Source organism: Erpetoichthys calabaricus, chromosome 3, assembly GCF_900747795.2.
Source record: "Erpetoichthys calabaricus chromosome 3, fErpCal1.3, whole genome shotgun sequence".
In the NCBI taxonomy this organism is placed as follows: Eukaryota; Metazoa; Chordata; class Cladistia; order Polypteriformes; family Polypteridae; genus Erpetoichthys; species Erpetoichthys calabaricus.
In genome coordinates, this window is record NC_041396.2 from 261,159,792 (window position 1) to 261,183,999 (window position 24,208).

The 24,208-nt window shown below is 40.0% G+C and overlaps 1 protein-coding gene across 2 annotated transcripts in view; it reads right to left on the reverse strand.

Moving 5' to 3' along the window:
* Nucleotides 1–958: 958 nt before the first annotated feature.
* The window catches only part of LOC114648868 (kinesin-like protein KIF1C), a 109,718-nt gene continuing 86,468 nt past the window's right edge, over nt 959–24,208 (reverse strand). The window contains exons 18-23 of one of the 2 annotated variants that reach the window (XR_007934313.1): nt 12,857–13,037; nt 12,624–12,696; nt 10,645–10,743; nt 10,044–10,556; nt 6,308–9,724; nt 959–6,264 (exon numbers count right to left, since the gene is read on the reverse strand). Coding sequence is in view for 1 of the 2 variants with exons in the window: in XM_028798152.2 (XP_028653985.1) it covers nt 8,558–9,724; nt 10,044–10,556; nt 10,645–10,743; nt 12,624–12,696; nt 12,857–13,037 (2,033 nt within the window). In the remaining variant the exon portion in view is untranslated. Of the gene's footprint in view, nt 9,725–10,043; nt 10,557–10,644; nt 10,744–12,623; nt 12,697–12,856; nt 13,038–24,208 lie in introns of both variants that reach the window. The other variant, XM_028798152.2, reaches the window with a different exon arrangement.

Genomic DNA, 24,208 nt, shown 5'->3' on the forward strand with positions numbered 1-24,208 from the left:
CAGACCTTCTTCTGATGCAAGGAATCTTGGTGTTATTTTTGATTCCTCTCTTTCTTATTCCGCCCACATAAACCACATTAAGAAACTTTCTTACCTTCACCTCCGTAACATATCCCGTGTTTGCTCATTCCTCTCCTTTTCTAATGCTGAGAAACTTGTCCATGCTTTTATCACATCCCGCATCGATTATTGTAACTTGCTGCTGGCAGGTGCCCCTTCTAATCTTATATCACAGCTCCAGTTGATTCAAAACTCTGCTGCAAGAGTCCTTACACAAACCAGCAACAGTGAGCACATCACATCCATCCTGTTTCACCTTCACTGGCTCCCTGTGTCTTACAGGACTGAATATAAAATTCTATGAATAACCTACAAAGCTTTAAATGGCCTTATACCGGACTACATCGGTGACCTTCTAAATCGCTATGCTCCTGTTCGCCTACTAAGGTCCTCTGATTCTGGTAATCTTGTGCCTCACACTAACCTGCACTCTATGGGTGACAGTGCCTTCAGCTCCATAGCACCTAGACTTTGGAATGACATCCCGAAATTAATTAGATCAGCGGACTCCTTTCATTCGTATAAAAAACAACTTAAAACTCATCTATTTAGGAAGGCTTTTAACTTAACTTAACATTCTGCCCTTTCTTTTAGTTTACCTCTCTGTCCAGGTGCACATGATAATTTGTGTGTCTGTTATATCACAAATTAGGTTATTTGTTAGGATTTTCTTTTAGTATTGAATTTAGTATTTTACTCTGGTTCATTGTTCTATTTAATGCTTTGTTATCTGTTTCATTGTTCTGTTCAGGAAAACATTTGTATCCAATGTTACATATACCCTGCTGATTTTTTTTCTAAGACTCTGTGAAGCGCCTTGAGCATGGGAAAGGTACTATATAAATAAAATGTATTATTATTTTATTATTAAAGTGTATACAACAAATGAAAACAGCTGTAGGATTTCACCAAGCTTTATTGGTCTTAAAGGACACTCTTGAGCTTCTGCTCTGTAGCCTGGCGTCTGTACAGACTCACTCTGTCCTGGAAGTCTGCATGTCGCTTTATTTCTTTCCAAACAAAACCTCTCTTTCTCCTTAAACCAAATTCAAAATTTCTTACAGGAACACAAAAACAACAATACAACCAACCAGCAAAAGTAAACATTAGCAAAGACTGTTAGAAAAGAAAAAAAAATGCATGCTCCAAAAAAAAAAAAAAAGAGAGAGAGAAATAAACACCATTTCAGATATATCTCTTCAACCCTATGACGAAGAAAAATATAAAAACACAAAAGTGTACACAAAATAATAATTCTGTTTTTAGATGCCATTCATAAACCAAATATGAGGCTCTGGTGGGGCCCAGGGGCTACAGCACATTTCAGCAATATGAGGTGTAAAGCAGACACCAGCCCTGGACGGGATGCTCATGTCTGCCAGGGCAGACCCTCAGCCCAGGTCAGTTAAACTTGTAAGGTTAAGTGAGAACAAAGGGGGACACAGGTACAACATGCAGACTCCACAAAGGTCTCATAATCCTCACCAAATGTGTGGAGTAAGAAAGGCCAGTAACAACGAGCCTCACTACCCACCTCAAATGTTTGCATTTAGGACCGTCTGGTTAATTTAAGAGGAGCACTAACAACCTGGCCACCGTGCTGCCCCCAACATGTCCCAAATGAAAATGCATCAAGCAGATGGCGAGCCTCACTGCCGCCAGCTTCTCTTACTCCCCACAGATGCCAAGGCTTGCTCTTTTCTTTACAATTTTATTACTCTTGGCTCCCCTGTCTGATGTACAATGGAGGGAACCCTTCCAGCATCATGCTGACCTTTGAGAGCCTTTGCAGAAAAGCTACTACTGTATATAAAAACTGATTTATTTATTTTTTTTAAAGATTTACCGGTGGCTGTACACTGCCTTTCCACACCAGTTATTTATGGGAGAAACAAAAGTGGTATGTTACAAAAACATACACGCCATCAAATGCCTCCTCTCTGATACACTAAAGCCTAGAAAACATGTTACTAACAAGGATCTTTTTTATACATTTTTTTCCAAACAAATAAACTACATACATATATAATAATTGTGCAGATATAACTAATAGGATAAAAGCCAATTTGGAGCCTTGTAAATTTAAAAAAAGTGTTCAGAATATGCTTTTGTATGGAAAAAAGAGCTCATTTAAACCACTGAAACAAAAACAAATTATTAATCCATTTAAAACACTACACCTATAAAGAAAGAGGAAAAAAGAAAACACACATGTCCAAGTGGAACTGGGCACTCACTGGTCAAAAGCAGCACATATGAAAGTGGAGCAAGATTCCGTTAATAGTCAAAGCGCCAGAAGCGACGCGATTCTCCTAACATCTACAAGTGCTACAAAGCTCCTTTGGTAGTGTACAAACCGTTTTAAAGACAACCTCCTGTAAGCTTTCTCCAACCTTCAACACTGCACATGGCTGCTTTAGAGGACCTAAGCTGGCAAGGAGTCCCCTACAGATTAGGGTTGGACTTTTTTGTTGAATTGTCCACAGTTTTCTAGCAATTAAAATACACCCCCCAATAAGGAAGATGATCAAGCCGATCACTTCTGGCCCACAAGGTGGCCATCGCAGCATCTTGGAAGTTATGCTGCATGTTCCTGGCAGAACGTGGCCAGCACTTGATACCACGACACCAACATCAGCAGACTTCTAGTGCAAGTCGGCTACCCACCACGCCTTGTGGAGAAAATAGAAAAAGTCTTCATTAGCAGCTTCCTTTGTCACAAGGCGGTTTAGTGGGATCAGGCGTGACAGCACATGTGTAAATAAACCAATCACATGCTCACACACACACATACACATACCCACATGTGGCAATCCACTCCATCCGACTTGAAAGATTCTTTGTAGAAATAAGCCATGTGGACAGACAGAGAGAAAGAGAGACAGAGCGAGCTCTCCCTGCTGCAGGGGGAAACTCAAACTGAATAAATTCCCCCTCTACCTGTTTGTCACCAAGTGGCATAACATTGAGACATGAATAAAAAGTCACTAAAATGGCAGATCCCAACCCAAAATAGCTTAACCATTGATAGGGATGATATCTAACATGTCTGAAACCCATCAACCACCGGCAAAACCCAGTGCAGCTCTGATCGAGACACTATACAAGTCAAGACGAGGAGTGTGGAGAACCTCAAAATGTTTAAAGTCGCCACACTTGATAGTTGCATAATGCTTTAACATGACACTTCAGATCTCACCCTTAAAGGTCTGAATCACTCAGAGCCATCCACAAACACAGTTGACACCCGGCCAAGTAGCTCTGGCATAAGCAGAAATGCTAACCATGAGAGCTACTTCATACAAGGATATTTTCAGTTCATTTTGATACTGCGGAATCTGATACTATGGTGACTCAGAGCACTTATAGGAGATTAGCTACAATACCAAACATGGCACCTATGCACAATGAAAAGTCTAAGGTCTTGGAATAATCCAACCGCCGATCAGAATCAACCCCACTAAATTTAATGTGCATGTGCCAACTGTACACTGGCAAGAGGCCTGGGCGTAGTGCTAGCAAATCCATCTTGAATCAAAAAAGTGTCATTCAGTACAGTTCAGTACCACCATATCTCCATTCCACTCCACTCACCTTCAACTTTACTTCCACAAACCATTCCATGGCACTTGCTGGTGCCATCTTACCCATCACTTTCTTACAATACCACTCCATTCTTTCTGTCCCTTGCTAAGTCTTCCTCTTTCTTACTGTTGAAAACAGAACCAAGTCGGAGCAGAGGCAAAGCTTTCAAGTGCCAGAATCTGTTCAGGTGATGAAAAGTAAGTGAAATCGCTCACCCAAGCTCATCCAACTTACAAATCCTTCATGTTGTGTTCTAAAGTCATGGTGTGGGTTAATAATGAACAATGGGGGGTGATAGCAAACTCATTCTGCTGAATGTAGGAGGCTGTGATGGACTGGCAACCCCGCAAGATTCTACCTGTGGAATCTCCAGCTCCCTGTAACCCTGAACTGGATGAATTAAATGCCAACTCGGATTTTTGTATTTTTTAAACTTGGTTGATAGTTTTGCGTTTGCTGGTCTAAAGCCTACAAATAATATAAAGATAGATAGATAGATAGATAGATAGACAGATAGATAGATAGATAGATAGATAGATAGATAGATAGATAGATAGATAGATAGATAGATAGATAGATAGATAGATAGATAGATAGATAGATAGATAGATAGATAGATAGATAGATAGATAGATAGATAGATAGATAGATAGATAGATAGATAGATAGATAGATAGATAGATACTTTATTAATCCCAGGGGGAAATTCACAAAGGGTGCTGTATAAACATGAAAGTGACATGTTAAGTGTCAGCCCTTTGTCAGAAACAAAAAATGAAGTCCCTATTTGCCCACTTTTATCTTTTCTTAGTGGAATTCACAGAGCCTCTAGAATAATGCACCACTAAGAATTCTTCATGTCACTTTGGTTTGTGGCCACTTGCTTAGGCTTTTCTTGGAATTTTGGTATTTCTCAGTCATTTACCTTGAAGGTTTTGAAAAAGGTACATGCTGATGGTGTGCTTAATGAAAATGATACTAATGATAACACAGTATATAAAGGATTAATCTTTTATTCAGCCTTTATGTACTATTAATAGGAATAATTAGTATTCTGGGCACCGTGCAAGCAGCTGCCTTCATAGAAACTTTCTTCTTTTTTTTTTTTTTTGATAAACTCACATTTTCTAATATCATTAATGTTTAAATTTCACTTCTGGTTTGTTACTATTAAGTTTTAAATGGATTTTTAAACTGAAGATGAGCTGCTGTTATTTCAAACACAGACCTGGGTGTCGGCCCATCTCCACTGCCTTCTGGACGAGCCGTGAACTTCTGAGGGTAAGCGTAGAAGATCTGAAGGCTACCTTATGTCTAACATCTGAGGATGTATGAGACTCTAGGGAATGTAAAGTGGGATATAGCACTGCGATCACAACCGCCTAGGGGGTTATCACCTTATCAATGGAGCAGCTTGTCCAAAGATGGAAAGGATGACGTGAGCAGAGTGGGGATGAACGTAAGGTGGAAATTATTTGTCCGATTGGATTTTTACTGTTAATTATGATTCATTTTTTGATTGTATATTAAATATATTAAATTTGAGTTACCTTCTTATTAACTGATTACTTTTGCCCTTAGCACTCTTAGAAAGCATTTTAATTAAAGCCTATTGATCTGTGACCCAGTCCCACTGTTACTTTTGCACGAGGTTAAGTATTGATAAAAGAACCAATATTATCAAGTGGAGCAGAATGCTGACTCCAAGGGTCTGTTTATCAGTAACTTGCAAAGACATGAAAAATGCCCACTAATCATATACTCTTGTAATTAATAACTCTGTATTTAAGAAGTGTAATCAACAGTTCTAACTCAGTCATCTACTTCATGGTGCTGTGGTGATTCCACACGTTTGTCAATTAAGTATTCCTCCCATCCCTTTGGATGAACTTGGTGAGTCACAGTGAGTTACTTTAATTTTCTTATTTCATATGCTGTTTTAATGCTTGATTGGTTTGATCTGATACAATCATATATAGTGGAAAAGGTAGGAAGGACTGGAGATTTTTGTGAATGAATTACGGCAAAAAAGCAAGCATATTATAATTAAAACTAAAATGTGTAATCCAGACATTGAAATGCTGACTGAATTCATCCACGTTACTGCCTAGGGAGATAATAAACATTAATCAGGAAGACGCAACTTAACTCAGCAACAGAAACACTTTACCAACACTATAATGAATGAATCATTCTTAGCTTAGAATGCTGGGAACTGCAACCACGGAACTTTGGCAGAAACAAACTTCTGCCGGCATGCTCTATTTGGATACACAAGCAACTGGACCTGCTCAATCCAAATGGTTAATGCCTTAAAGCTGTGGCATCACTCGGCAGATCCAACTACATCTCCCATCTCCAAGCATGTTATCAGGAGACAGCAGCTCTCTTATTATCCAAGACAAACGTTATTGTGTTTATTTTGGGGGTTGTGGTTTGTTATAATAAGTATATTTCTTGTTGTAACTAAGCAGTTCACTACAATTTACAATGTGTGTTTATTTGTATGTGACAAATAAAACTTGACTTTACCCAAGAAGACTTAAAATAGACTACAGTTTATTACCATAATATTTATAACCAGAGAATACATGTAGGTGAGCTACAGTAGGAATTAAACTGCAAATACATGTAGGTGAGCTAAAGTATGAACTAAACTGACAGTTTTCTGGTTTAAAATCCAATAAAGCTGACTGGTACAGTAGGTGGCTTACTATATTACTTCTTATTATTCTAAGTGTTAAGAACAATTTTAAAAATACTTGTGTCAAAGTATATTATATATGCATACTACATGGTGTTTTAATGTTCTTTATGAACAGTAAAAGAGGAAATACACTCTTATCATAGAGTGAATTTAAAATCCACTGCCTTAGCTGGCCAGGCCCATAATATCCTTGATTTGCACTACAAATCAGTTTCACTTTGTCCACATCTATGGCACCTTGAGCTGCCGCATGTCAAATCAGGAGGCAGACACGTCAGAAGGAGTGTTGCTCCAGTTGTTCCTGCTACATGATGTCAGAATATTCACTTTCACACATCTAAGGTAGTCTTAGAATGAAATTGAATACAGAGGTAAATAAAATAAAGAAGTTTTATGGTAAAGCTGTGACAGACAGTCTACACAGTGGTGGATGACAGACCTACTGTAGCTCCTCAGATGTGAATGACATTTTTGATGTGTTCTATGCCAAGTCCTTCCTAAGCCAATAAGATGTCAATAATCAGTGAAAGTGGCCTTGCCATTGACAACAATTTATTTATACTAAGCATGGTCGATATCGGGCTGTTGGACTAAAGGCCTAAGTTATATACAGGATTATTATTTTGTGGCAGTTTTATATAATATAACGTGATTTTCTCAGAACATCCCTAATCCAGCTGAAGGTCACAGTGGGCTAAAGCCTATCCTGCAGCAATAGGTGGTGCTGGAAAAGCTCTGGACAAAACACCAGTCCACTGCAAAGCCTACTCAAACATGACCATGACTAATTTGGACTCACCAATTAACCAGGAGAAATCTGGCTTCTTGTGAATGTGTACTCTGTGTTGAGCATCAGATAAAATGATGATTGAACTAACTAGCAAGTTATTAATTCACATAAAACTAAAGAGGCTTCTCTAATGTAAGTAGAAAGTCTACCATATTCTCAGTCAATTAAGTGTAGTGAGGTTAAACAGAAGGTCAGAATTTCATCAGGTGGGTAAAGACGGACAAAAGGAGCTTGGATTGAACAACTGCCAGTCATTCTAAATGCCTGTGTGCACAAATGAAGTTCACTCATCCTGAGGAGAGCCTCATGCTTTCCAAAACAGGTCTGGCACCTGAAGGCTGGCCTCTCTATACAACTTACAATGCAGACTTTGCCTCTATTGCATATGATGAACACACTGATTCTCATCACCCTTGTGCAGGAACTCATCAGAGGGCCATTCTTTCTTCTACCAGAAATTCTTTCTTATTATGCTTTTTGTTTGTTTCAGAACTCAAGAGATTGGGTTTCAAATTGGCCTAGTGATATTGTCACAGAGATCATTTTAGGCTATGAGTTTGTGTTCTGCTTCTTCAAGTGCTCCTGTGAAGTGGGCTATTCCGTGAATTCTGTTTAAACATAATTTGACATGTTGATCATCAGCAGGTAATGGCAGTCAGCACTTCCTCAACTAATGTGCATAAATGTGAAGGACACATAGGACACTGAATGTAGCACCTCATGAAGGGAGCTCCCATCATGTCAGGAAACGTCATTATGAAATTGAATTGAAACACTAAGCAAACACCTAACAACCTGGAAAAACAGGAAAACAAGGCCTGATTAAGCAAGCAATTCAGCTAAAGTGTGAAACACCATCACATTAAAGACTATGGTTGAATAAAATCCTGCAGATGCCCACCCCCCACCCAATTTTAAGCTCATTCACTGAGTTTAGATATACAGTTAGCCTTCAATTAACACCATAGTTGGAATGAAAATCAGCAACCTCTAATGCTCTCAACAAACAGAGTTAGACACCTTTGCTCTAGAACATGAAATACAGAGCCTCATCCAAAAAGAAAATTCTAGGCAGAATGTCTGAATCCTCATCACCACCAGATTTTGTCTGTGGAAATCCAAGCATGGTAATTATAATGACAGAACTCGGCACCTATAATCTTCCTTTCAATTTTTCTTACTTCAAAAGAATGAGGTCAACACTGAGTTAGCTGGCAATTTTCACAGCTCCACCAAAGAATCAGTGATGTGCACCAGGAACAACATAGCCCACCAAAAGGGGTTCCTATTTTCCTTATATGCAATCTCTGCCCCACTACCTTTGCACTTCAGCTCATTTTCCCTAGCAAGTAGGACTACACACGCACTCACACAAGCACACAAAGTGCACCCCATCCCCCCAAAAAGTGGCTGCATCAAACTGGAGTCTCACGGTTTTTCAAATCTGGGGCCGAAAACTGGCGCCTCATTCGAGGAGGCGTGGTGTAGCCCTGAAACTTAGACTGAGTCGGGCCAGCCCTTTCCTGATAGTTGTGATGCGGTCCATAGTTGGTAAAGTCCGGCTGGGGGTTGTAACGCCCCATTCCTGTTTCTGGGAAGTTTGGTCGGATTTGCTGGAAGAACAACGGATTCTGCAGTGGCATCTGTTGGTGATACGGGTGGTGATGGTGGTGGTTTGGCTTGCGGGGTTGAAAGTGCTCTTTGGGGTGATGACTTTCTCGATCTTGAGGGTTCGAAGTCTGCCGGTAGACATTGGGCCGTCCCTGTGAGGCATTGTCAAAGGAATTTCTACGGTAGAGTTGCTGTTGGTAATGGACATTGTGGTTATTCAGGCTGTCATACTGTTGATGTGGTGGGCGGTGGTGTTTTTGCTGCTGAGCTGGCTGATGTACAGCTCCTCCAAAGCTATGCCAACCTCTGTGAGGGCTAGGAGTCCGTATTCTCGGGTTACCCCCTTGCATTGTCAACTTATCGGGCAACATCTGTATTCTCTGTGGTATTGGGCTGGGTGCACTTACTGCTCCCATAGTAAATTCCATTTCTGGCCTAAAGCCAGGATTCAGTTCCATCAGTTGGGCTTCATTGCCACTCTCGTCACCCAGTACAGAAGGAGAAGGCTCGCTGTTAGGCCTTGGTGTAGCCATACAGTCTCCCATAAGCATGAAGCCTGAATTAGGACCCCATGAATTGCGATGCTGTGGGTTGCTTTTGAAGGGGAAACGCAACTTGCAGTCCAGAGGGGGAATGAATTTCCCTGGACCAGCATGGACTCTCTTGCGCAACTGCTTAGCAATTTGCTGTTGCTGCAAGTTCTGGATGCGGGATTGCTGCTGTTTGAGCCAGCGTAACCGCCCACGACGGAAGGCGGGGTCCTCTTCCATAAGTTTGGTGACACGCTCCTGATTAGAAAGGTCCTCCAAGAAGCCCTCATTTTCTAAGCTACTCTGCTGGCCATTTCCTTCAGTGTCTTCCATCATGTAGTCCTTTATAGCCACTTTCTTGAACACAGGGGATGAACTCCTGTCACCAATACCGCTATGATTATCATCGCTGTTAGCCATGTCATCTATAAATTCCTCGTCCTGAAAGGGGGAGAATTACAAAAAAATTCAGATTTTCAATATTTCTTGAAATTTGTACTATCATTTTATTTTAACGTGTATGTTTATGAGCAACAGTGTCTCCTGGAAAAAAAATAAACAAAATTAGGGAAAGGGATGATTTTTTTGATGGACTACCAGCTAGCAGAATATTTAGAAAAAAAGGTCTAAAAGGAAATCCTCCACAGTAACATCAATAGAACATCAGGAAAGTTCACCCACCCTGGAAATATTGAATATACCCATACATAGCTTTATCAGAGTAGGTAGACATTTTAGGAAAATTTTGAAAACATCTTACCTGCCCACTAATTGATGGGATGACCCGCTCCATCTTAATCATCCTGTCTCTCAGGGCCTTAATTTCCTCATCTTTCATGTTATTCTGCAGCTTCACTTCCTGCAGGATGTCAGTTAGCTTGTCAATATGAGCTTTGAGATTATCCACATTAGCTTTTCCTGCTTCTCCATCTTCCCCAACTGCCCTTTCTTCTCCAATTCCCACTGTATCCCACACATCACGTGCCACCACTCGCCAAGTGTCCTTCTCCTGTGGGTCTTTTTTGGCATACATGCGGCACAACTCCTTCATCTTCACAATTGAGAGGGCTTCGATCTCCTGTCGTGAATGACGGAAGTCGTTAAGAGCTACTTCATAGCAGATCTCTTTGACTGCCTGCATCTTGAGGTCGGCTAGCGTCACCCATTTGGGATCTTTGCTAATACGACGTCGCTGGGGGATCTGGTAGACCCGTAATGGTTCTCTCTTCTTGCCACTGCTGGGCAGTCCACATTTCTTTACGATACTCTGCACCTAGGGGGTAAAGGACCATGGGTAAGGAGTGTATCCAGATTCCAGTTACCCAGGAGCCAAAATCTTTTATCTTTAGTGCTTTCTATACCTTATTAGCAGGAAGCTTTTCACGTAGAGAAGAGATCAGGCGCCAGCTCTCTTCACAGGATCGCTTATCTGAATCGTCACCGCTGTCAGAATCTGCATACTATACAGTAAGACAACAGGCATATGTTATACACCATGAAGCAAAGTGACTTGCGGGTTTGACCCAGAAACACAAAGATGATATAATTACAGAGCTGATATGAAAAAAAACAAAACTAGTCAGCAAACTCACCCAAATCTAGATTTACAGTATACTCATGATAGAGAACAAAGATGGCGCAGGTTCAAGGCAACCATTTAACTGGCATGCATACAGTACAAAGCAGACTCAAATGTATGCTGCTTTTCCATTAACAACAGGAACTTGAAGCTGGTTGGTGGCCATTCTGCAGATGTTTCTCCATTATCAAGCAGACCACAGTGCATCAAGCACATCAAATATATGCATACTTACTCACATACAAGTGTTGGAGGAAGTCCCTATAGTGCTAGTTGTTATTTTTCTGGCTTTTTATAATTTTATATTTATTTTTCCTTTATGCTGTTTACAGACTGTACAATGTTCCTTCCATCTTCATTAATTAGATGCTTTGTTGGTATAAATGGAGTTTCATAATGAACACTTTTTAGTCCCAAATTATAAAGTTGCAACATGTGTAAAAAATGAAGGGGTCTGAATACAATAGTGCTTTGCACTTCGAATGATTCTAACTTCGAATGTTCCAGAGTTTGTGTGCTAAATTCAAGAGAAATGCACACACAGTGAAAAAATGCAGCAACTGATGGCATTTATCGTATGCCCAAGTTGTCTCTTACACTCGCTGTGAAAGCATCTCTTGTGTTACGCTTGTGTGTTTTGGGGCTTATTTTGCTTTATTTTTGGTTATATATGCTGTATAACCCCTATGTACTAACCATGGCATCCAAGAGTGTGGAAGCAAAAAAGCCTAAAAAGGCGGTTGTAGTATCGACAATTGAGGTGAATAAGGAACTTCACACAAAGCATGAAGGTACAGTAAATGCAATTTTCATTTTATTATACAGTATTTACAGTACGTACATTATTTATTGTTTTCATGTTTTAATATATTATTTAGGGCCTGTGTGTTTATTTGTACGTTAAATTATGTGTATTTGCTGTTTTAAGTTTATCGAAATGAGTATTGTTTACGGTCTGGGAAGGGATTAATTCACTTTCCATTATTTCTAACGGAGAAAATTGATATGAACTTTGAACAATTCAGAGTTCAAACAGCCTCCTGAAACAAATTAAATTTGAAGTACGAGGCACCGCTGTACTTTCGGAAGGCATTTTATTTCATTTGGTAGAAAAGTTTCATCTTGGAGACAGCCAACCTGCGAAAGGAGACCAAGATGTACTGCTATTAATATCAGCACATAATACGGCAACAATCAATTTTATTTTATATAGCTCGGTAAGTACCTTCGCAAGGCACCTTCCACCTACTTTTCCTATCTTAATTAAGAGAGCACTGGCAGTTTAATTGACAGAGAGAGTCAGTATTGGAGGCAGTCTTGGGGTTCCCAGTACAAAGCCCTGGCCACTAAGCAGTTATACTTTTTTATCACCCATGTGTGGCGAATACTGAACTAAAAACGTCTTTTTAAATGTTCGCTCTAAACATACTGTAAAGGGCTGCTCATAGTCCTTCTCTGCATGGCCTGTCTTCTTTTACTGTCAGTCAGTAAAGATATATTCCAGGTCTTGTTTAATATCCTGACTAAATGTCTGGCCATTTTTTCTTCATTTATCTAATATTTTGGAATTTATGGATTTTTCTCTACTACCACAAATGTCTAGTTTAGTGTTGTTTGTTCAATAAAGTACCCTGATATGAGGCTAACTGTAAAGTGTGCTACAAAATGCCAGGATTCTTTCTGTTGAAAGGACAAAGACTAGACATTAAGATGGCCGGTCTGTTGTTCATTCTTATTATTCTGTTGATCAGCGTCTCTCACCAGTCTCTGCTGCTCCAGAAGAAGATCTGCCTCTTCCTTTTCCCTCCTGTACTGGCTCTCCAAATCTTGCAGTCTGGTGACATAGGAAAAGCACAATTAACTCCATCATGGGCCATAGGAAGACAACAATAACAAAAAAAAAAAAAAGAATTCACATTCCCCAAATTTTTTCTTTCTTGCTCCTCAGGTCAGGCTCCAGAACTGCTCTTGCATGTCATGCATTTGCCTCTCACCTCTTCTCCATCTCCAGTTTGATATCAATTCCCTGCTTCTCCAGAAGCTCCTTTTGGGCAAAGTTCCAGTCAACTTGCTCCCCTTGCTGCTCCAAAGAGGCATTCCGTTCCCTGACCTGACGGGCCTGCTCAGGATGATTGAAGCGGAACACATGATTCTTGCCCATCACAATGCGGTTTCCTAGAAGAAGAATAAAGGATATTCTTGATTTCACTGGTAACCCAGCACTAATGCCAAAATATCAGTGAGCTCAAACTGTGGATCTCTTTACCATATTTTACAAGCTCTGATGTTTACAGCTATAGTCTTTTCTTTCCTAGTTTAGAATTACACAAGACATATTCAAGGATCATCCTTCTTGTGGTACTTATGCATCATCTTCCATTGACTCTCAGATAATTCTTAGGAATCCAAGTGTAGTTCTTTTCCTCCTCTCTCTTTCTCATGAGGAAACATGACTACACTTGGTGAATTATGCTACAGTCATGTGAAAAGAAAGGTAAGTACACCACATGAAATTATTTCTTTTCTTAACATACTATATGTAGACACATCAAGATGTGATTTTCTTTTAAATAGTATATTTATTCAAGAAAGAATGAACAGATGCTACCCTTGCCTCTAATAGCAAGTATTCCCCCCTCAAGCAGACATTTTTTGGCAATCTTTGGCATTGACTGGGAGAAAGTTTTTCTCACTCCTCCATGTAGCTGTGGGACAATTGAGGGGTGTCTAGCGCACACAGCCCATTTCAAACCCCCACCCCACAGCATTTTGATGGGATTCAGATCCGAGCTTTGACTTGGCTATTCCAACCCTCCAGCATACAGGCTTGGGCAAATACTGTATGTGACCTAAATGTTAAGAATTACATGTAGGAAGTAAAAATGTTAGGGTTGAATACACAATGGTCTGATTTGTGAAAATCAAAAATACACCTTATGAGAAGGACTTAGGACTCATAGTGGACTTGAAAGTATGAAGTATCAGTATTTAGAAGCCATTAAGAAGGCTAACAGAATGTTAGGTTATATAGCACGATGTGTGGAGTACAAGTCCAAGGAGGTTCTGCTCAACCTTTATAATGCAGTGGTGAGGCCTCATCTTAAGTACTGTGTGCAGTTTTGGTCTCCAGGCTACAAAAAGGACATAGCAGCACTAGAAAAGATCCAGAGAAGAGCGACTAGGCTGATTCCAGGGCTACAGGGGTTGAGTTATGAGGAAAGATTAAAAGAGCTGTTCCTATACAGGTGACATGATTGAAGTGTTTAAAATTATAAAGGGAATTAGTACAGTGGATCGAGACTGTTACTTTAAAATGAGTTCATCAAGAACACGGGGACACAGTTGGAAACGTTTTCATTCATTCATTCATTTTCCAACCCACTTAGTCTCAAAACAGTTTCCTTTTCAATTATTAGATATCTCAAATACATTTTTAAATATCTCAAAATAATTGTGTCTGCATTTCAAGATATCTCAAATGAATTTTCAGATATCTTAAATTGAACTTTCATGCATTTTCAGATATCTCAAAATCCATCCATCCATCATCCAACCCGCTATATTCTAACTCAGGGTCACAGGGGTCTGCTGGAGCCAAACCTAGCTAGCATAAGGCACAAGGCAGAAACAAACTGTGGATGGGGCGCCAGTTCTTCTTAGGGCAAACACACACACACACACACACACACACACACACACACACACACACACACACACACACACACACACACACACACACACCCCAACCACAGAATACAGCCAATTTTTAGGATCTTTTAGGATCGCCAGTTCACTTTGGACTGTGGGAGAAAACTGAAGCACCCAACCTACACAGACACAGGAAAAGCATTGCAAACTCCATGCAGGAGGGGCCAGGAATGTGAACCCTGGACTCCTTACTGTTAAAGGTAAATTTCACACAAACATTAGGAAGTTTTTCTTCACACAGAATCATAGATATGTTGAATAAGTTACCAAGTAGTGCGGTAGACAGTAGGACTTTAGGGATTTTCAAAACTCGACTTGATGTTATTTTGGAAGAATTAAGTTGATTGGAGCGGCAAGTTTTGTTTGGCTGAATGGCCTGTTCATGTCTAGACTGTTCTAATGTTCTTTCTTTTCAACTTTTCCTTGGTGGATTTACTGGTATGTTTGTCACTGTCATGTTGCAAGGTCTACTTTCAATTGAGCTTCAATCTTTTAATCAAATGGTATCACATTATTCTCAAACTCCCTCTGGTACAATGAAGAATTTGTAGTGGATTCTATGATGGTGAGCTGCCCAGGCACTGATGCGTTAAAATAGCCAAACCATAACATTTCCACCATCACACTTTACAGTGGGGCGCAGTGGGTAGCGCTGCTGCCTCGCAGTTGGGCGACCTGGGTTCGCCTCCCGGGTCCTCCCTGCGTGGAGCTTGCATGTTCTCCCTGTGTCTGCATGGGTTTTCTCCAGGTACTCCGGTTTCCTCCCACAGTCCAAAGACATGCAGGTTAGGTGCATTGGCGATTCTAAATTGTCCCTAGTGTGTGCTTGGTGTGTGGGTGTGTGTGTGCGTGTGCCCTGCGGTGGGCTGGCGCCCTGCCCGGGGTTTGTTTCCTGCCTTGCGCCCTGTGTTGGCTGGGATTGGCTCCAGCAGACCCCCGTGACCCCGTAGTTAGGATATAGCGGGTTGGATAATGGATGGATGGACACTTTACAGTGGGTATCAGGTTCTGCTAGTTAAATGCTGTATTTAGTTTTCTCAAAACTTGTATCTTCTGGCATTGGGACCAAATTATTCTTATCTATTCCTCATCTGTCCTAAGTACAGGAATTTCTTGTTCCAGAAGTCCTGACCTTTGCATAGATGTTCATAGGCAAACTTTGCTGTCCAGAAAGACCATCGGGACAGGAGTAAAGGTTTCCTCCTGGCACACCTCTTGTGCAGATCTAATTTGAGCAGCCTCTTTCTAATGGTAGGCTCATGCACTTTGACATCAACAGGGGCAAGAGCTACCTGTAGGTCTTGTGATGAAATTCAAGGGTTCTTACAGACTTCCATCAGCATGTTACATTCCGCTTTTGGGGTGAACTTGCCGGGATGGCCTGGACAAGTAAATAGTTGCTTAAAATCTTTTCTTATTCCACACAGTGGAATGGTTGCTTTCTAATACTTTAGAGACCTTTTGAAATCCACCCCTAGACTCCTAGTCATCTATAATCTTCTTTCTGAAAGTCTTAGACAGTTATTCTGACCCTGGCATGATGATAACACACATTTCAACAACAGAAAACAAACCAAACAAAATGTATGAGGTTTAAATAAGAGCAGTGTAAAGGTGTTTGGGGTCAGGGCCTGTATCAAGAGGCATGGGAACACATCCAGGACAAAAGTCCATGGGTAATCTGCCCCAGCAGGGATACCAGGTAAAGATGCAGGCACAAACCGTCAATTTGAATAGACAGATGGAGACAGACAGACAGACAGACACTATAGTCTGAACACACACCAGAATTACTAAAAAGTTAGAAAATTAAAAAAGAAAGAAAAACATTTGACTTGGCGGACCCAGGGAGGCTTTATGCAGGTGTATTGTTGTTGGTATGAAGGAGCACCTGTGGTGTTTCTTGACACACTTCTGTTGAATACTTTGCTGACTGAACGTCCTCAGTGTTAGTGCATTAGAGAGAAGAGCTGCTTAAGAGATGAAAATATAGTGGAAAGACAGTGGGGAGTGAGTACACAATAACAGAGAGCACATTCTGACAGCACAAGGCTGCTATTGAAGCCCCTGCAGGCTTGTCTGGCCCTTTTTTAGAACTGGGACAGTAGTCTGGCAGGGATACCCGAAGTCGCTAGAGGGAGCCTTGGGCAGACAACCCCAGATGTTTTGAAGGGCTATGCCTGACTAGAAGTGACCTGTACTTTGGTGAACTTGAAATTGGGTGGAGTGTGGATGAGAGTTCCCTTGGCAGGAGGAAGCAGAAGACAAGAGATGCAAGAAGAGAGAAAGGTAGAAGTCGTAGACAGGGGGAATTGTGAGGGGTCTTTTCACTTTTGCTTTGTTACATCATGTGTTGTGCTTTATCTCCAAAGTCCTATAACCTTCTTTAGGTTAGTAAAGTTGTAATAAAACCTTTAATGCTTTATATTTTTAGTTTCTTTGGCATTTTTTAGGATCGGAGACCACAACCACACCCCCCACAGAGGCCACAACAGTTTCAGACAAGATCCTCTCTAATGATGTTCTAATCATTTACACATGATGCTAATTTAGGTATTTGAGGTAGTAATAAATCTAAGGACATACTTACTTTTTTCACTTACAAAATTTAAATTTATGTTTATTTAAATTATATAAGGAACTACAAAATGTAAAAGTAATGTTTGTTAAATTACAGTCATATGAAAACGATTGGCAACCCCTCTTAATTCTTTGAATTTTTGTTTATCATTGGCTGAGTTTTCAAAATAGCAACTTTCTTTTAATATATGACATGCCTTATGGAAACAGTAGTATTTCAGCAGTGACATTAAGTTTATTGGATTAACAGAAAATATGCAATATGCATCATAACAAAATTAGACAGGTGCATAAATCTGGGCACCCCAACAGAGATATTACATCAATACTTAGTTGAGCCTCCTTTTGCAAATATAACAGCCTCTAGACACCTCCTATAGCCTTTGATGAGTGTCTGGATTCTGGATGGAGGTATTTTTGACCATTCTTCCATACAAAATCTCTCCAGTTCAATTTGATGGCTGCTGAGCATGGACAGCCTGCTTCAAATCATCCCATAGATTTTCGATGATATTCAAGTCAGGGACTGTGATGGCCATTCCAGAACATTGTACTTCTCCCTCTGCATGAATGCCTTTGTAGATTTCGAACTGTGTTTTGGGTCATTGTTTTGTTGGAATATCCAACCCCTGCATAACTTCAGCTTTGTGACTGATGCTTGAACATTATCCTGAAGAATTTGTTGATATTGGGTTGAATTCATCTGACTCTCGACTTTAACAAGGGTCCCAGTCCCTGAACTAGCCATACAGTCCCACAGCATGATGGAACCTCCACCAAATTTAACAGTAGGTAGCAGGTGTTTTTCTTGGAATGCGGTGTTCTTCTTCCGCCATGCAAAAAGCTTTTTGTTATGACCAAATAACTCAATTTGTGTCTCATCAGTCCAAAGCACTTTGTTCCAGAATTAATCTGGCTTTTCTAAATGAGCATTTGCATACAACAAGCGACTCTGTTTGTGGTGTGAGTGCAGAAAGGGCTTCTTTCTCATCACCCTGCCATACAGATGTTCTTTGTGCAAATTGTGCTGAATTGTAGAACGATGTACAGATACACCATCTGCAGCAAGATGACCTTGCAGGTATTTGGAGGTGATCTGTGGGTTGTATGTAACTTTTCTCACAATCCTGCACATATGCCCCTCCTGTATTTTTCTTGGCCTGCCAGACCTGGGTTTAACAGCAACTGTGCCTGTGGCCTTCCATTTCCTGATTACATTCCTTACAGTTGAAACTGACAGTTTAATCCTCTGTTTTTTGTAGCTTTCCCCTAAACCATGATAAAGAGCAATCTTTGTTTTCAGATCTTTTGAGAGTTGCTTTGAGGATCCCATGCTGTCACTCTTCAGAGTAGAGTCAAAGGGAAGCACGACTTGCAACTGACCACCTTAAATACATTTTCTCATGATTGGACACACCTGTCTATGAAGTTCAAGGCTTATCGAGCTAATCCAACCAATTTGGTGTTACAAGTAATCAGTATTGAACAGTGACATGTATTCAAATCAGCAAAATTACAAGGGTACCCAAATGTTTGCACAGCCAGTTTTTCACATTTGATTTAATTTCATACAACTAAATACTGCTTCACTAAAAAATCTTTGTTCGGAAAACACCCCAGTACTCAGATGTTCCTAGGAAATGAAAGACATACCACTGCTATCTTTTTTGTTGAAAGTAAATTATTATGCAGGCTGAGAGGGGTTCCCAAACTTTTTCATATGACTGTATACCACTTTTATCTAAAGATACTGTTTAAATGAAGATCAAATATTTGATATGTCCACATATATTTAAAAAGAAAAAAAAAGCATTTCATGAGGTGTAGTAACTTTTTCACATGATTATATGTAAAATAAAAACAAAAATAAAATAAAAAGAAGAAACAGCTACAACAAAAAGGCGATGTCAGTAGAAGAGATAGAGACACATGTGATAGTTTGAAGGATGTTCCTCGTGCTTTCTGCTAATTGCTGAATCAAAAAGCCACCCTGGAACATTCTTCTTTGACATCTTTAGCTTTTCCTAAAGACTATATACAGTATGTATCCAGAATTTTCTATCCACATTTTATATGCTTTTCTTTACTGGTATTATTGTTCTATTATTGTCCTTTAATAAATGCCACGTTGCTTTAAACTTTCTATACTTTGTCTTCATATCTAAAGTGATTGAAGTAATATGGTAAACATTTATCACACCTGGAGCAGTAAGGAAGTGCCATTTGATCCGAACTGTAAGATGTGGAGCTCTGTCCAATACTGAATAGTGAATAAAGTAAAATATTCACTAGTTGATAAATGACCTATAACCAGGGATGTTGAGCCTTTGTATGTTTAAATATATTCTTAGGGACCAAAAGCAATATTTAGGTCTGAGATACAGTATATCTAAAGCATTGTATGTTGTTTGTGGTGAAGATAAGCAAGTCTCTAGAGTACTATAGAGTTGTGCCTCATTCATATGGTACTTATGTGGTTAGGGTCTGTGTGTAAGCTTGTATTTATGTATGTGTATGTGAATCTTAAGGTGCAACAGTAGACCAACCCAATAATGGACCTGATGAGTACACTTATCCCTGAAGAAAAATAAGTAAAGGGTAAGTAGAGAGGAATATCACGAAAATACAGTCATCAACTAGTAAACCCAGGGTACTTAGTTCAGTCCATGGAAGGTCTCAACAGGCAACATCTTTAACTGTATATAACCTCTCAATCAGTGGCTAACTCATTGTTGTAACTGAACTCCATTGTTAGTCTAACTTTGTCTTTTCTCAACACTAGATCTGCAAATTTACAATTACCACAGGCATGAATCTTAAAAGAAGTGTGACACTCTGCTACAATACTCCTGTTGTACCTTCACAGTTCTCAAATGTGGCGGATGGCTGGGACCCTTACCCGGCTGGGATACCTTCATATAGAAAGGAGAGAGTCTGCTAAGGGCATTATCTCCTCCCAGATTGCTAGGTGGCGCAGCACAGCACTACAGATTCCCATAGGACACACTGGGAATTGGAGTTTGCTTGCCCAACCCTGTTGGGGTCTGAGGTTGCTGCATGAACGCCCAATTTCGTCTGGCTCCCATCTTGCTTCCGGACCATGTTTATGGGACACTGGAAGTGCTCCAGGGTGTTCCATAAAAGGAGGAGAGGAGGAAGCAGAGTGAGAGAAAGAAAGAAAGAAAGAAAGAAAGAAAGAAAGAAAGAAAGAAAGAAAGAAAGAAAGAAAGAAAGAAAGAAAGAAAGAAAGAAAGAAAGAAAGAACTGCTTTATTGCTGTGTGCTATAGTGCTTTGTACTGTGCTTTGGTGGTAGGAAACACTTGGGAGAAGAGTTTCCCACTAAATAAAAACCTTCTGTGTCACTGCTTTTGTGCTTGTGTCTGTGTCGGTTAGGTCACTACAATACACATAAATATTATATATATACAGTATATATTATATACACACACACAGAGTATATACATTTATTTGTATTTGTCTATTATATATTTTTGTCTATTTCTTCTTCAGGCACTCTTTTATGAGCAGGCAGTTTCTGTACCAATGAATAATCATTTCCTCTATAGAACTTTCATTACACTGAACTACTCCATTTTAAATTTTAGACAAGAGAGCATGAAAGGAATGACCATAAGGAAAAATACAGTACAGTGAAAAGTGTTCAGACTTTGTAAATGTTGAATTCAAAAACTGGGGAGGAAAAAAAAAACAAAAACTAAGCATTAAGTTTAATATGACCCAAATATCAGCCTGTGACTGAAATTGGCTGTCCTGAAAACTTGATACATAGTGTAGCCTCCATGGATAAACTCAGATAGCCAGTCTAGGCCACTCTGCTAGGCTTTAGTGGCACACCAGGCCTGTTATGAAAACAGATTTAACGGGATGCAGGAATCCAGCTGCATAGAACTAGCACTTACGTTCCAACACCGAACACAACACTGCGTCAGTCCCAACATGTCTTATACTGTAATTCCCTGCTACACCTCGGGCTCTGAATTGACACTTTGAGAACATTCCACATTGGGGATCAGCCTTGCATTTATAATCTGTTGCCTATCACTAAACCAGGGCTGACCCACCTTTCCTCCACAAAGCAGTGTTTCAGTAAGTCAACACATCAGGATGAATTAGGGATAAATTCAATTACAGGACTGTCAAAAAATGTATTGATGTCGTCAGTAAAATTCAAAACATGACTCCTGAAAGGTGTTGCCTTTCCATCTCAGCTCCATTTGATTAGATATACACGTATTTTCAAGAACTGTCTCTCAAATCACCCATAAAGATTTCCTGTGCAAAATCAAAGAATTGATTTCTTAAAATTACTACTGTACTCTTGTATGAAATGCATATTTTTATACATTAGAGCAACAAAAGCCTGCCTAAGAAACTCACTGCAAGTAGCAGGGTAATCTGGGCTTCAGAGCTGCCCTGCCTCGATAAGCTCTTTCTCTATAGAAGAGCAAAAGGTACAAGAGAAGAGCAAAGGCCAATCCCTGGATGGAGTGTGAGAGGTCACATTATGCCCTGGAATGTTCTTTGGTTCTTGAATATCTCTATTCTGTCCTAGGAAGACCAAAAGTGAGCACAATTTACTTTTCCAAGTACTGTATTCTATTGTGTCTGCTGACACTCAAGACCCAAAAATATGTCCAAGTCAACAGACTGCAGCTTCATGATCCTTAAGGGTGTAACGCAGTGCTAATTCATTTATCTGTTCATTCCTTTCATTTTCTTGAAATCACTCTGTTGTGTTCAAAAGGTTAAACTGAACTCCTGGCAGCTTTTTCTCATTTGCATTATTAACACATTCACTCCAGCACTCCAAATGCCTCGTTTGACGTTGCTGCACCCTTTGGAAACTTGCTAATAACCACTGATTCTGCATGAAAATTTCCTTACCTAATCGTCTATTTTAAAGTCAGTGACAAAATAAATGTATTTGCAATTTTCATTTAAGACGCTAACCAGCACTAAGATTATAGTGGCAATGTGATATGGAAAATTTCAACGCTCATTGTTACTAAACGACTTTTTAAATCTGTCTCCAAGCAGTAACTTGATAAATCAACATCAGTTCACCCATAGAGTGGCTGAGGGTTGAAATGGGAGTCCCCAGTATTCTGCAATAAACAATGGCACAGCAGCTGATGAATACATAGCCAGAGCCTTTCACAAGAAAAATAAGTCAAGTATTACAGTATGGAGATAAATTACCTTAACCCTCAATACCAGAGTTATTATACATCTTTACTCAGTCAACTTTACAGAAGATTCAGTTCAAGTGATATATTGCTACTTTGTTCAGCCTATGCCATCCCTAGAAACACTAGTCCATTCTTACTGGCTTCATCACACCCTGGTATGGGATCTGCTCGACTCAGGAATACAAGACAACTGCAGAGTGCAGTGAAGGAGGCACAAAGTGTTACCAGGACTGAGCCACCTTCTCTTCAAACACATACATAGAAAGGAAAACCGTGTAATTAATGACCTTAGCCTTCCTGCACAGTGTACAAAGTGGGCATTGCCCATTCTGCTAGGCTTTAGTGGCCCACCAGGCCTGTAAAGCAGCAGATTTAGAAGACGTTCAGTTTCACCTTCCCCCACTTGCATTCAAACTAAGGGACGGAACTCCATCTTTTACCAGGATCTGCCTGGACTTCATCTGATAATGAAGGTGTAAATCAGAGTTGCACTGCCATCTCTCCAGAGGACCCACTGCAGATCTCTTGAGCCAGAAGCCATGAAATGGACTCAAGCAAGAACAAAGACCTATAAGTCAAGGGATGAAAACTAGGATAGACAGAAGAACTCGACTATTGCAGTACACCGATTTTCTAACAGCAAGTGACTTTAATCTAATCAGGAGAAGGTTCAACCTTCCTTTAAAACCACAATCACCCCATCTCTAAAGGGAAGACACAAACAGCAGCTCAGGGATTCTCTCAGGGAAGAGGAACTCTCTCCAAAATGACTGAAAACATCTGACTGCTGAGGAGTAGCCATCACTTCAAGAAGGGAACTTTAGCGACTAAACTCTTGTCCCAGAGAGATGGATGCATTTCTCCATGAAGTTGCAGATGACACAGCAAAGGGCCTAACTTAGGAAAGCACTGCACACCACTGACAATGGATCATGAAGCAAAGGGTAAGAGTACACTCCAATGCATGTAGAATCCTCCACTTGAACCCGGATCAACAACAAAGAAACAACTCAACACAATATCAGGTATTATATTTAATGACTTGGTGTCATGAAACAATTTATCTGTTGCAAGAAAAAGTAGAACTCTGAATACCAATAAACTAAGTCAGGCTCTCTATGTGAAATGTTTGTCTATCTAGTCTGTTTGCACCAAATCTTATATATCAACATATATATGCAGTCTGTGACCCTGTGTTCGGATTCAGCGGGTTAGAAAATGGATGGATGGATGGATGGATATTAATACCTCAATTCCAAAAAAGTTGGGACGCTGTGTAAAATGTAAATAAAAACAGGACCGAATGATTTACAAATCTCATAAACACATATTGTATTCACAATTGAACATAGAAAACATATCAAATGTTGAAAGTGAGATATTTTCCTATTTCATGAAAAATATTAGCTCATTTTGAATTTGATAGTAGCAACATGTCTCTAAAAAGTTGGGACAGGGCAACAAAAGGCTAGAAAAGTAAGTGGTACTAAAAGGAAACAGCTAGAGAAACATTTTGCAATTAATTATGTTAACTGGCAACAGATCAGTAACATGATTGGGTATGGAAAGAGCATCTTAGAGAGGCAGAGTCTCTCAGAAGTAAAGATGGGCAGAGGTTCACAAATCTGCAAATTATGGAACAATTTCAGAATAATGTTCCTCAAGTTAAAATTGTGAAGACTTTCAATATCCCATCATCTGCAGTACATAATATATCAAAAGATTCTGAGAATCTGGAGAAATGTCAGTGTGCAAGGGATAAGACCGAACATCAATAGTGGATGCCCGTGATCTTCGGGCCCTCAGGTGGCACTGCACTAAAATCAGGTATGATTCTGTCATGGAAA